General features: G+C 33.7%; 1 protein-coding gene across 1 annotated transcript in view; it reads right to left on the bottom strand.

Moving 5' to 3' along the window:
• LOC117113194 overlaps window positions 1-13,242 on the bottom strand; it is a 15,711-nt gene extending 2,469 nt beyond the window's left edge. Inside the window, exons 1-2 of the mRNA XM_033256482.1 lie at window positions 12,951-13,242; window positions 2,845-3,246 (exon numbers count right to left, since the gene is read on the bottom strand). Of these exons, the coding sequence (XP_033112373.1) occupies window positions 2,845-3,246; window positions 12,951-13,005 (457 nt within the window). The 5' untranslated portion in view covers window positions 13,006-13,242. The remainder of the gene's footprint in view (window positions 1-2,844; window positions 3,247-12,950) is intronic.
• Between the last annotated feature and the right edge of the window lie 1,866 nt (window positions 13,243-15,108).

Below are 15,108 nucleotides of genomic sequence, written 5' to 3'. Positions count from 1 at the left end.
TATATATATATCCCGCCAGATTCGATTATCAATTATCACTAAGTAAGTCGTGGAGGCTTGGGTTCCAGTTGGCTCGGCTCAGTCGGATAGATAAATTCAACCATAAATCAAACAACAAGAATCTCTATTAACTTTACAAAGGATAGATATAATTTATTTAAATGGGGGATTACAAATGAAGGGATTCGAAAACGGGAAAACTTAAAACTAACTTAAAAACTACTCACGTGATTTGACGACATGGTGCACACTATATATTTAGCGAATTGCGATTGTTTCTGAATCCAAAACTAAAGTTCAGGCGAGACAAAATATTCTGGGGAATCCGATCCAAATCTTGAATGAAACAGGAAATGATGTAAAGAAAGTCCAATATACAGAAATTAGCACGGTAGTATTGATCTTTCTTTTATAATTGAATTTTTACTTTGCCACAAATAGGCCAATTGAATTTAAAAAAACTGAATGCTTTTGAGAATGTTACACAAATTCGTAAATCGCCCCCCCCCCGACCCTACCGGGGCCCTTAGGCAGGCCTCTGGACCTCACGCCCAGAGAGCCCCCCTTGAAATGACCTGGCTACGGGCCTGATCTAGTTTTCTTAATTCCTAAGAAACGTAATATTTATAGATTGTTTAACTTATATTTTATCTATTATTATTATTATTATTATTATTAAAAAACATTTATATAGCGCCTTTACAAAAAAAAGATCAAAGCGCATCAGTCAAGTATAGGTAAAAACCACTAAAAAACTACTTTCTAGAAAAAAGATGTGTTTTTTAAAAGATTGCACACTGGGGGCCTGGCGGATATCATAGGGGAGATTATTCCATAATTTTGGACCATTCACAGAAAAAGCACTTTCGCCAAAAACTCTTTTTGTAAAGGAATCTACAAGGCGTAGTGGATCATCAGAGGACCTAAGACCTACACGACCAAGCTGAAACTTTTGAAGAATATCTTGAATATATGTTGGACTTATTTTATGAACATTATCTAATAAATATATATTATTAAATTTACAGCCTAGGGCGGTATACTTACTTTACTTCTATAACTTTACAAGACTGACATTCTGATATAATTAACGTCAAACTCTATAGTCTAAGTCTTATTAAAACAGAGACGAGGGGTCTAAAAATCAAAATTAATTAGAATGAAGAATTTAAAATACCGTACTATCAACTTTGTCATTTTTTCTCTTAATTACGATGATAGGTTATTTTGCCATATTGTCGTTTATTGTCATCATTTACTCCATCTTCAAGCTGACATCCAGCATCATCGATATGAAATCCCTGGCACTCTGTCTGTCGCCGACATCGCATCGCGCATCTCATGTACGAAGCATCCATAGGCCTAGTTACTCCACGATTCTCCACAGATTGGAAATAAAGCGGAAGGTCTATAAAGGAATAATAAAGTTCACGGCTTTACACACGCACACATGTACGTCCCCACGCATAGTATACCGTACTACATTTTGCAACTCAATTACAAAATAGTTTGGAGGTTCAAAATGTAAGAATGTTTAATATTGATTTAATTTATATATACCTATACATACATACATAAATATATATATTCTGTAAAAAATGATAATCCAATTTAGCTTTTATGAAGCGTAGGCCTAGGCCTAGCTAGGTTAATGATCAAAAGTACAGTACAAGCATATCCTTCAATTGTAAAAACAATATTAATCATACTTATATTATTTCAAATTATATGTCAAACACATCCATGAATCCTTCAATGTAAAAATTAATCCAAAGCTTCCTTTTATAAATAAAACTGTAAAGTTTTGTACTACTGTAGCATACATGCTGTACCAATAATGTCTCTGCACTGAATGAACTTGAAACTGTTGTGTACGCTGTGTATCACCTGTCTCTTATACACATCTAGATGTGTATAAGAGACAAGGCCTAGGCCTACCTGAAATTCGAAGTCTAAAGTTTGTTTTGCCTTGATGGACTGATAGAAACATTCTCGTCTACCAGCTGGTACAAGAACAGTCATATCAATTTCAAAACTTGAGCATATTCTAAATAAATATGTGACGACTAGTCCGAAAAATGTTAGTTTGTCCTTCATCTTGAAAACTCTACATCAGAAGGGCAAAACTAGGTACGTGGCATTCTGTCTCTTATACACATCTAGATTCAGACAAACAGTCAACACTAAACAAAAGAACCGAGCTATTGTCTAAATGCAGGCACAGCAACAAATACCTACTTAAAAACAATTAACTCATTTGCATTTTCACCTGTCTTAGCATTCATATACTTGCACAACCCTTGTATTCTCTCACTCCTGAAGATTGCATTAGCATGAAACAGTCTGTAGAGTGATAATACCCAGTTCTACAAGTTCTACATTTTCAATACTTTCAATATATATATATATACATATATATATATATATATATATATATATATAATAGCAATATACTTGTAATGGCAAAACAAATTATATGGACATTGAACGCACAGGACTCAACAGTTGAAGTAAACATGTTGGCCTAGGCAAAGGGCCTAATCATCATGATTTTCTTTATGGAGAAAATTCATTTCGATTCAAAATACTTTATGAGAGCTTTTTGGATAAATATTGTAAATAATTATTTCAAACAATTTAAATTATGAAAGATTGAATACATTTAGATTTTAATTTCAATTTCAATATTTCAATTTCAAGTTACCAGAGTTTAAATTATAATTAATAACATTCGCACAAATCAACCAACACAACTTGTAGAAAACTGATAGGCCTAATCAATTAATAATATCAAATATAAACTTAATATATTTTAATTCACAACACTTACTTAGTACCACTTACCAAATTCACAAATACATCCATAAATATCGATTTTGGTAGCACGTTTGTCATTGAGGCCATTGTAACCATTGTCGATCTGTATCCGAACCCCGACAAGTTTACTATCGATGACATTAGGTTGACTTGAACCCCATGGAGTAATAGAAGAATCAAAAGCCTCTCCTGTTTCCCACTTCCAGTTTCCGTCTACATGCCGATCATACCCCGCCTGGCGTGATAAACCGACGGCATAGGAACTGGCTGGAAAGTCCTTCATGTACTCCAGGACATAAGCTAGTTCATCGGCGGTTGTGATGCTTGCAAGGTATCCACTTGATGATTCACAAATATTTTTGAGATACAACCAGGAATGTGGTTCTTCATAATGTCTCACAGTGTACTGATTCTGCAACTTTGAATAGCCTGAAAAAAAAAATTAAACACCTTCATCAGTCACAATTATTATAGGTCTAGGCCTATTTGATTACTATATATATAAAATAATATAAGATATATATAGTTAATGATATACAGATTAGGTTTAATTACTGGATTTATTAGGGACGTGTTTATTTATTTTTTTATGTGTAAAATGGACATGTATACTCAGCCCCAACCCCTAAACCTTTTCAACATTTTATATTAAAAAATTGGTTTAAAAAAATATATATTCAAATTCAAATCTGAGAGTGCCATTTTCGACCATCTAGACTGAGGTTACTGTAACTGATGTAGCATAGCCGTCTTCTTCGGAAGACACATGGCCGTCATTGATGGCATCCGTTGACAAAATCACGGATGGTGCTATAACCATACAATTAAGGTGCGGCTGAGGTGGTGTAGGTAGACCCTTCATTTGTGAAAGTCCCTCAGAGTGACTCGACCCCATCTATTCCGAATTCCTGGATCCGAATAGTCACTTTGCCACTTAGCTACCCTCACGTAATCATCAGCACCCCCCACCCACTTCACATTCACTCTTCCATCTCCCCTCCTCCTCCGTCAGCATCTGGTGAAGAGAATCTCAGAATAGACTAGGAAAATAATTTAGACGGATGAGAAGATCGTGTCAGCTAGGTGAAAGTGATTCACAGTTACTAGAGTGGTATTTGAAACACCCGAACTATTCTATTATGATTAGTGTGCGTGTGAGCGAATGAGGGATGGTAGTTTAAGTATGTGGAAAAATTGTCTTTAAAGAAATTAATTCTTATTTTTTTTTAAACTTATATAATTATCTTGACTCTTTGTCGAACACCAACAGACGCACTCAGAGCGATCCCATGATGTTTTTGACAGCCTCTGTGCTAGATCCTGTTCAAGCAGGCGAGGTAGGGCCTACTTCTTCATATTGAGATTGACCTTTTAGTGTGACTCCTCTCCATCTTAATAAAAGTTGAGCATGGCTGGACAAAACATAGTTTGTGTTTCTATTAAAATACAACGACGGTATAATTTGTCTTTTACAAACCATGATTTGTTTTTAAAAAAGACAAATTACTTTTCGTCGAGGTAAAATATGGAAGACACGGAATCATCTTAATTTGTATGGATTGCAGACCTGTCCATATGTAACTGAGCTCACGAATACTAGTTCTTGTATCAATGCTTTACGTTTTATAACGGAACCAATTTGGAGACCAACAGAGATTTATGAGTCAATAAATCAAAAGAGGATGCAAGAGTTCAACCCAACGTCCACCTCCCATTTCGTCGTAGTTTCGGAGAGGAAAATCAGGCTAAGCCAATCCTAGTGGCGTACCTAAAAGTTTTGAAATGAAATGGAGAGGAGGCTCGATTATGTGAGGGGCGCCACCTCGCAAAATAATTTAATTAGGCCTATTTAACAACTTGACCGTGATTTTCTTTGTTTTCAAAATTTCAGTGGGTGGGATTCAATGAGTGGGGGAACCGGGGAACTTAATTTGGACGTGTTCTCCCTGCACACAAAATGGGGTCGCCTAATAAATTAAAAGATCGCAATATTCTTTTAGGATATTTTTTTTAATTGAATATTTTATCAACATTTGCTGTAGAAAAGAAAGCACATTGTAATTATCACTATACTTCAATTTTAACAGCTGACAACCCATTAGAGATGTGAGCAGTGGCGTACCGGTAACTATCGGCGGTTCAGACCTGTGTTTCAGGGGCCCCCGATGTCGAGACCCTTCCTTCATAATAATATATATAAATAACATAGGAATGATCGTAATCAACGTACCCTGTATATATAAACTCTTATATTTGGTCTATCGTATTATAATACAATAGGCCTACAGTCTAATATAAAATGGTCCCAAATAATAAATTATACAGTCTTATGCCTGGGTGTGAAAATTAGTGTTCTATTAGCTATACCTTTACCACCATCTGTCCATGGATGTATACGTGCACGTCTGTCTGTATGTAATACACCATTTCTTTTTAAAAAATCCCTCCATTCACATGAAAAAGCCATGATGGACAAACAATCCTAGAATCTGACAGGATTTGAACCCAGGACACTATGGTTGGAAGGCGAACATTTTAGTACTCACAAAGCTATTCAACTCTACTCCAATATAATAGACTAGAAAATTAAATCTGCTTATAAGGTATTCGGTTAAGACCTAAAAAAATAAACATACTGTATTTGCATATTGTGTATTTACTTATGTAATTAGTAACTCCAGTCTGTTATTCATATTGTATTTTGTATTCAGGGGCGAATTTAGGGGGAATGTAAAAAGGGGAAAAAAGAAAGAAAGAAAAAGAATTATTGATCACCCAAACGCCTCAGAGGTTATTTCCAAGTTGTTTCTATAAAACAAAAACTTCGCGGGGGCATGCCCTCGGACACCTTGGGTAGTGTTGTTTCTCGATCACCCCCTTCCCCCCCTTTCGGACATCTGTGGATTTATTTGTTTGTTTTGTTTATTTCTCCACACACATGCACATACATAACATAAAAAAAGCTTAATAGTAAAACTAAAAATAACTAGACTTACTATGTCTGTTTGTACAACAGAACATTGCTATAATGAGAAATGAAGTTGATAATACTTAATAGCACATAAAAATATAAAGTCGTTAAAAAGTATAAAGTCAAAAAAATGGAAACCCAAAATAGTAATTGTTATTGTCGTGATGGAATAATAGACAATAACTGGATTTGCGTCAGGAGAAAATGTATAGGTGTAATTTTGCCCTACCTGACGTGGAAATGTACCGAATACTCAGTACATTTGAAAACAACTGCGAAAAAAATCGCAAGTTGTTCTCGGGTGGGACTCGAACCCACGATCTAGAGGTATGATGCCAGGCTAGTGATCTGGAGATCGTGGGTTCGAGTCCCACCCGAGAACAACTTTTTTTTTTCGTAGTTGTTTTCAAATGTACTGAGTATTCGGTACATTTCCACGTCAGGTAGGGTAAAATTACACCTATAAACCCAAAATACATACCGACTTAGATTATAAGATTGTAGCCTTTGCTCTGGCTAACAGAGTTCAAGATGTAATTAATTCTATTGTAGATACAGATCAAAAGGACATTAAAGGTCGATTTGGAGGAGAAATTATCCGACTCACGGATGACCTACACTTTTTTTTTTTTATAAGAACCAGTAAAATTTTGCCCAGGCTCAGTGTTCTTATTTTTTGGCCGATTTCAGGCTCAAAATGTTCTTATTTTGTTCTTAGTTTACACACCTTTTAAACAAAAAATTATTCAATTGTACGGCAGTATGCACTGTACTGGAATGTAGGTGAAAGTGACCACACAAAAAATGGCCCCCAAATGTCAGTTTATAGAGGGTATTACAGTCACAACTACTGCACATAATGTACAGATATAATATTTTGGTTTTTAAAAATATAAACCTCCGTTATTTGAAATTTTACCTCAGCCTCAATGTGTTCTTATTTTGTTCTTAATTTTTAAGTAATTTCAACCTCAGTGTTCTTATAAAATGTGTTCTTATATATTTAAAAAAATGTATTGGAATACACAAAAACAACAAATGCCGATGGTGCTCTTATTTCTTTAGATTTTCGAAAGGCTTTCGACGCTTTCGACAGTGTAAATAGGAAATTTATGCTTTCGGTAATTAAACAAATATAATTTCGGTGATTCTTTTTAATAAGTTGGGTGCAAACACTATATGGGGCCAAATGCTGTGTGACAAACAATTGTTGGATGTCCGAATCATTCGTTATGTTCGTGGAATAAGACAAGGTTGCCCCTTGTCTGAATTTCTGTTCATTGTAGTGGAAATAATAGCCACTGAAATTCGTAACATATTAAACTGCCTTTAATAAGAGATGATCAAAACATATAGACACTATGGTACGTACAATCTCATATTGATTAGCTTACGGCTGGAGATCCGACTGACATTTTATATGCTCGTTACTTTTAATAACAGGAGATGTTAGACGTAACCCAGGCCCATTAACATGTCAAACAAGGATGCATGAAATGAATGGTACAAGAGCCGACCATGGTGATCCAATACAACAGATACTAAATGAAATTAAAATATTAAACACAAAAGTAGATAAAATGTCAACCGACATCAAAGGTATGAAAGGAAAAGTAAACAACCTTACAAAAAGCGTAGAAAACCTAACCACAAGATGGAAGAGCAAAATACACAATTGAAAAACAAATACGGAATTATTATTGCAAATAGATAAACTAGAAGCTCAATCTAGGCGAAACAATTTGGTATTTTATGGTATGCCAGAAGAACAAAAAGAAACCTGGAGAGACTGAGAAAACAAAATTCTGCATTACGTTAAGAGACGTTTTGAAAATATTTGATCCGGTAAATACCGCGTCACGGCATCGTCGTTAAGTTTAAAGAAAATGAAACTGTTTTAAATGAAGGATGAGCACGAAAATGAGAATAGGCCCTATGACCAATGAACAACGATAAACACCAAAATGTTAAAGACGATCGAAACCACGAATAAGAACTATCAGGAGAATACTAGCACCGAAAATACAGCTCAGGAAGCTATCGCTAGGAATAAAAGGTTTATAAAAAGGTACGATAAACTATTTATAGGAAATAAAATTTTTCCTATGATACTGTAATGAGAAAATTAAACAGCTAAAATAGGAAATAGGCCAAAGCCCAACAATTACCAAACAGGCTAAGGTTGTAACGTGGAACATTAATGGTTTAGCAAATAAAATTATCTAATGATAATTTTGTTATTTACATAAAACAACATATTTATCTCAAATATGATGGTTAATGAATGAGAATGAATTACCAAAGTTAAGTGGTTATAGTATAATAGTACAGTTTGCTATGTAATCCAGCTAAATTTTTGTGCCAAAATGGATTTTAATGGCTAACTTTATCATTTTTGGTGTGCTGAATTCAAAAAGTTAGGTGCAATTTTTTTACCACGTCATCAGCCGCCATTTTGAATTACAAGATGGTTGACACACCACATACGATTCGGTCATGTTTGGTGTCAATGAAAAGGGAATTATACGATGATCATTTAATTTCATTACACCTATACCTAATAATACATATTTACAGAGATATAGACCAATTAATAAATGACACAAAAGGTCAAAGGTCAAAAAATTAAACTTATCTGAAGTTGTGTTTGGTATCGTAGGAAAGCTCTTTCGATGCTAAATAATATTTTACAGTACTTATATTTCAGAAACGGTGTAGTTTTCCATATATTCTCCCGTAAAGTCCAATTATGGAATACTTTATATTAAAATAAAGAGGATCCAGTTGCGTAACGCTCGTGAGCTCTTAGTGGGTGGTGAGGCCTCCTTCTACTACCACTGTTAAGGCTTGGTGGCAAAGTGCTACGTAGTAGGCCTAGTAGGAGCCCGCCCCACCCCTCTCCCGAGAACTCACAAGTGTTACTCAACTGGGTCCTGTTTATTTTAATACGGGATGCCATAATTGGACTTTACGAGACAATTATGGAAAACTACACGGTTTAAGGAATGAGCTCAATGACGCCTTTCTCATTTCTTGATTGTCCTTATTTTGCGCCCTCATTACTTGTCTCTCTAGAAACTTCACTTCACCTGTTTGCTTATTAACACAATATATAAGACCTTGCCTGCTTAAGTTCTTTCTCAGTTGCTGGTGTGTCGTTGATACGACGAAATATTCAACATTTATTCTTGTGGATTTGTATCACTCATTAGGTCATCTTAATGCTTTTTCTATTGCAATGAGAGTGAAAAATCAAGTTATATTTATTCAACTATATGTATACAAAAACATAAATTGAAATATAATCGCCCCATGTTTTGACAAATTTCATTAAATTTCACAGAGGTTTAAAGCAAGGCTATGTTCTCTACCCTATTTTTTAAATTTCTATTTCTACATGACTTGAAAACTTGCTAAAAGGAAATCATTTTTGTACTATCGATAATAATATCATATCACATTTATTATTTGCAGATGATTTAATTTTGTTTTCATACTCCAGAATTGGTTTGCAGAATTAAACAATTAAACTGCCTTAAAAATACTGCAATACTAACAAAATAGAAATAAATAAATTAGAAACTAAAGCTTTGGTGTTTCGGAATGGAGGAGTAGCAGTAGGAAGAGATAATAAATGGTATGTCGATGGGTTGAAGAATATAAACTAGGTTTTCAGTTTAATTATAATGGAAATTGGAGCATTATGTCAAACGACAAGCAGAAAAGTGGAAAAGAGTATTGTTTAGCGTAAGAAATAAAATGTCAAATTTAGGTTTTACATCTGCAGAAATACAATTACAGCTATTTGAAAGTCAAGTTATTCCAATATTACGGTACTGTACGGGTCTGAACTTTGGGGATACAAAGACTGCAACTATTGGCCTGTAAAAAATGTACATATAAAACATTGTGAATGTGCAACAATCATGTCCAAATGAGGTCTGAGAAATGGGTTAGGTAGAATGCCTATGAAATATTACAAAATTTTAAAAATGATAAATTATCGGTACTGGATAAAAATCAACAAGTAGGAAAATAAAGACTAGGCCTACCAAGTATTTGCTATCAAAAACAAAGATGACAGAAAAGGGCATAAACTGTTGGGCATTCGAAATAAAAAAACATATTAGATGAATTTGATTTTAGTGATAGGCATATATGGAATAATTTAGTTGATGATAACATTTTACCTATTTTTTCATAAAGAATTTTAGATGTAGCATTTCAAAAGGGAAAAGAAATAATTAAAAAAAAAACAATTCACGACTTCAGTTTTATTACAATATTATTAAGCCTGAAAATATATATGAAAATTAGGCCTATGTTTATAATTTAAATCTAAGGTATAGAACAATAATTTCACGCTGTATAATTTGATGATTGAAAAGGGGCGACACATGAATATTGACAGGGAAAGTAGAATTTGTTTATTTTGCGACTCTATAAAGTTTACAAGATTAAATTCATTTCACTTTTGTCTGTCCATTGTATAAAAACATTAGAAAGAAATATATACAACTTAAATACATATTCGTTAAATTACTGCATTGTATAATATCGACAAGGTCACTACTTTTTAAATGGAAACTATCGGCCAATGATTGTTGTTTATTTTGCAATGTAAAAGAAGACGAAATCATTTATTATGAGCGTGCAGAAACGCCAGACACTTCTGGAAGAAAATAAACGAAAGCATTGAACAAAGTTTGATATGCACTGCCATTATTTTTTTAAATAATTTTAGGTACAGAAAACACTTATGTAAACCGCATTATATACAATTGCATTTTTTTGTTTATACAAGTCTGTTTTTCGTAAATCAGCGGAAAAATTGAAATCGATAAAGGCTCTGCTTGCATCTGAAATGTGTATAAGGTCCACATTATTCAGAAAACTATTATAAAATATTATTACACACACATATATATATATATATATACATATACATACATTTAAATATATACATATACATACATACACATAAATACACACACATATGTATGCCCACCCATACATACACATATACCTACACACATTTAATAGAACGTTTAAACAGCTCTCAACCAATTTCATTTCAAAGTCAAAATTGTAAATTGTAAATTGTAAAGGGAAAAACAACACCAATTTCATTGTTATTTACTTATAAATGCTTGTATGTTTGTCTCAGCAGTAAACCTCATTTTTTTTATTCTGATGAAACTACTGTTTTATTAGAAATGTTAACATTAGTTGTATTTTATGTTATTATTACAGTACTGTTCTTTTAAGTGACCGTTGATTTAACACCGAGGGGCCGCAGCAAAACTTTTATGTTTACACTGTGTTTCCAAAAACCTTCATGCACTGCTTTTATACCACTTTATTCTCAGTTTTAACATTAACCTTTTACAGATGATCGGTGTCGGGCAGTAAAAAACAAGGTGTTTTCTGATCAAAAATATTTGGCGGGCCGCACACATAGGGTTTTTAATTCGTTTTCGCGGGCTGCAATAAAAATCACTGTTGGGCCGCATTCGGCCCGCGGGCGCACTTTGTCCACCTGTAGTCTAGAATGATGACTTATACAATATTTTTTGGATGCTACGACGTGTCTAACGAATAAATAAAATGTAGTCTGAAGGCTTTTCAACGTCAGATTTTCGGATGTAAAAAATAAATACCTGTTAATTTTTTGAGAAATGTCTCAAATTATTTTATTTGGTAATTAAAAAAAGTAATTAAAATAATAAAATTTATCAAAATCAAGGTATTGTATATCGGATTCGTAAAATTGGATGATAGGCCTATTTTAATTCACTGTCTGCAATGAAGTTTATTCGAGGATACGTCGTATCTAACGAATGAACACAATAGTTTTGTCAAGGGCATTAGAAGAGTAATACCTTCACTTTGTTAAAAAAAAATGGTAAAATAAAATAAAATAGAATATAATAAAATTCATAAATATTAAGGTATTGTATACCGGTAATAAACAAGAAAATCAGAAATAGTATATCTGATTCATTGTGTAAAAATTATCGAACATATAAAGTTGAGAGAACGTTAAAGGAAATTTATAAAAATAATGAATTAGAGTCAGCCGTAGAGGACTGACTCGTGACTTGTGTGTGCACCAGAAATATTGTTAGTATGCCAAATAATATTTTAAAGACTTTTGTGTCCATATTCAGTGGTGGAGTGGAATAGCTTAGTGATTAAGATGTTTGCCTTCTGATCCCAGGGTCCTGGGTTTAATTCCTCAGAGAGTAGGACTTTTTCTCACGACTAAAAAACAATCACACTCAATAAGCCTCATTATTGGCCATCCTTGGCACATGTGTTGTGTGCCTAAAGAAAGAATAATAATAATAATAATAATAATTAAGCGATTCGGTTATTTAAAGAGGGTTATAGAAGACAACATCACTATCATCCAAAAGCTAATAGAGGACAAGTAAAGTATTTCATGTGCTACAACAGACACAATGCTATATTTTGTGAAACGGGTGCTGTAGTTATAGATAACTAGCTACTACCATTTTTTAAACCGCTATTTAATGCTTGGACCAATCCTGCGCTTTGTCCAACACAGTAACTCCGACAACAGAACCAATTTTCTGAAGGCAAAGAGTAATTTTGAGTCAAAAAATCAAAAGAGGATGCAAGAGTTTGCATTCCACCATAAGGTAAATCGGAAATGCAACCCAAAACGTCCCTTTTCCATTTTGAGGTTGTTTGGTGAGCAAAATCGGGCAAATTCCCCCTAAAACGAACGATTTATAAAATGGCTGGATTTGATGAACAGTTTTAAAAATACCTTCATGTGTGAAGGGGCAATTATAAATAGTAGACCTCTAGCTTCAGGCGATCGAAACGACGAATTGCAGGAAAATTCGAAGTGTGTACGAAATAGGCGTAACCGGTGTAGTTAACTGATATAGTATACTATAGTACACCACCGGTGGCAAAAGTGTAACCACGCTATAACAGACAACCATGGCTAGTTCGTAGTGTGAAATTTTCTAACAAACTTTGCGACGCTTGAAAAACCAATTTCTATAAACTTTACTTTTGGAGGAAATAATGCTATATAATAATGGGTGGGTGCAACCTTAGTGCTGCCAAATATATCAGGTTTAGTAGTTTTGCATATAGCCTTCTATATCTACATAGCTTGACTTACCAAGTCCTCCACAAATTAAACTGAAAGCCACACAGATGCAAGTGAAGAGTAACATTGTTGATATCAGACAGAGGCGTTGATTTTAGAATGACGGAATATCAAAGAGGAACTAAACTCGAATGACAATTCATTTATCGTCTGCTACCAATTTTTTTTTTTTCTTTACCTTTATATTTGATACATTGGTTCTAGTTATTTTATTGTTAGTGTTTATTATTTTTGTTCAGGTTAAATCTAAAATCTAATTCAATATAATAATAATCTGCACGCACGCAACATAATATTGATCAGGTCTTTAACGTACAGAAGAAAACGTGATAAGAAACACGAAGTCATACAATATTCAAAAGAATCTTCATGATGCACTATAATGATAAGAAAAGTAAGGTAAATTTGTAAAGAGTTCCTTTATTCATTTCCATGGCTGGTATATTTTATTCTTTCTTTCTGCACCCGAATGCTTTTATTCAATAAATAGGCCTCCGGCCCTTTAATAAAACATAAATACAAATTAAGTGATGCCGATACTTGGAGTATGTATATTTGAGATTAATCAGTGGACCTTTCGGTTTCTGGTAAATTAAGTGGGGTTTCTAAATATACATTTCTATAACTATATACAAACTTTTATAAAATATTGACAATATTCACATCTTTAGACAACATTAAATGAAACAACTGAAATATTGAAGTATTTTTGTTAACAAATGTGGTAGAAATGTTTTTTTTCTAATTTCAATAAAAAGAACAGACTAAAACAAAATTATATTCGTCTTCTATTTTATCTAAGTGACAGAACTTTCATTCTATATTTACCCATCTACAACTTTCTACCTTTAGTTTCAAAATAGGAGGCCTACCCAATCTAAATTTTGGGAAAATTCGTTTATATTTAAAATTAATATTTTGTAAAAGTATTCATATACTTCAAACATATGCTTTAACATTTTGTAATATCTACATTTGGAATACGAATGTATCTTTTATTTATTTATATTTTATTTTCTATTATTTTTATTTTTATTTCAAATCACACCCAAACAGCGGATAACCCGCCACTTACAGAATGGATTAATAGATAGATAGATAGATAGATAGATAGATAGATAGATAGATAGATAGATAGATAGATAGATAGATAGATAGATAGATAGATAGATAGATAGATAGATAGATAGATAGATAGATAGATAGATAGATAGATAGATAGATAGATAGATAGATAGATAGATAGATAGATAGATAGATAGATAGATAGATAGATAGATAGATAGATAGATAGATTATTGTATGATATATTCTTGTATGGACGCACTTGCAAACATTAAGCATTAGAAGACAAGTTTTGAATTTTGCCTCACTGTTGATTGTGGCAAAATCACTCTGCATTCCAATTGACTGACACTGCAGTACGTGTGTGGATGTCTGCACCGCACCACATTGGCAGAGATTGGAGTCTGAGAGGCCGATGCGCTGCATAAATGCCTTGTACCTGCCATGTCCAGAGATTAGTCTGTTCAGTTGAACCCAGTATGCTCGTGAAGATCATGGTCTGTTGGTTGGTTTAGCGATGAACTGACGCAGTTGGCAGTCCACCTGTTGCCAGTGACTGGTCCAGTATCTCCAGCCATTTGTTTAAGCTCATGAACAGTTGGGAGAGTGGATAGTGGGATTTTAATCTACTGATATCAAAAATAACAAATATCAAATGATAGGCCGTTCGCGATAGTAGAACGCGCAATCCGAGTGGCGGCGCTATATATTTGAGTGGTTGGATTCATTAGTTTCTCCATTCCATAAAACACGGACGTTCCATCAAATTTAATGCAAACACGCGAAGAGCTCATTCTTCTGCTATTTATGTTCTTTGCTGATGTTGAAAACCTTCCACATTCACCCATAACCGACTCTTTGGGTGACGATTTTCCAATGCCTAAAATATACCTACAGAATTTGATCTGTAATTTATCAATATGTTTGAGAATATTTAATCCCAATGTTTCACTGCCATATAAAATAATTGGGATAAACTGTTACATGAAACAGACGATTCCAAATACCAACTGTTATATGACAAAATTTGTTTGTATCACATTTTCAGGTGCAATGAGTCCTTTATCTCCTTGCGAACAATTTATGTATCTCGCTTTTTCCCACT

This window comes from Anneissia japonica, unplaced genomic scaffold (assembly GCF_011630105.1).
Source record: "Anneissia japonica isolate Jap-2015-1 unplaced genomic scaffold, ASM1163010v1 scaffold93_len1081246_cov171, whole genome shotgun sequence".
NCBI lineage: Eukaryota > Metazoa > Echinodermata > Crinoidea > Comatulida > Comatulidae > Anneissia > Anneissia japonica.
Note: the sequence above shows the minus strand (reverse complement) of the source record. Positions and strands in the feature narration are given on the sequence as shown.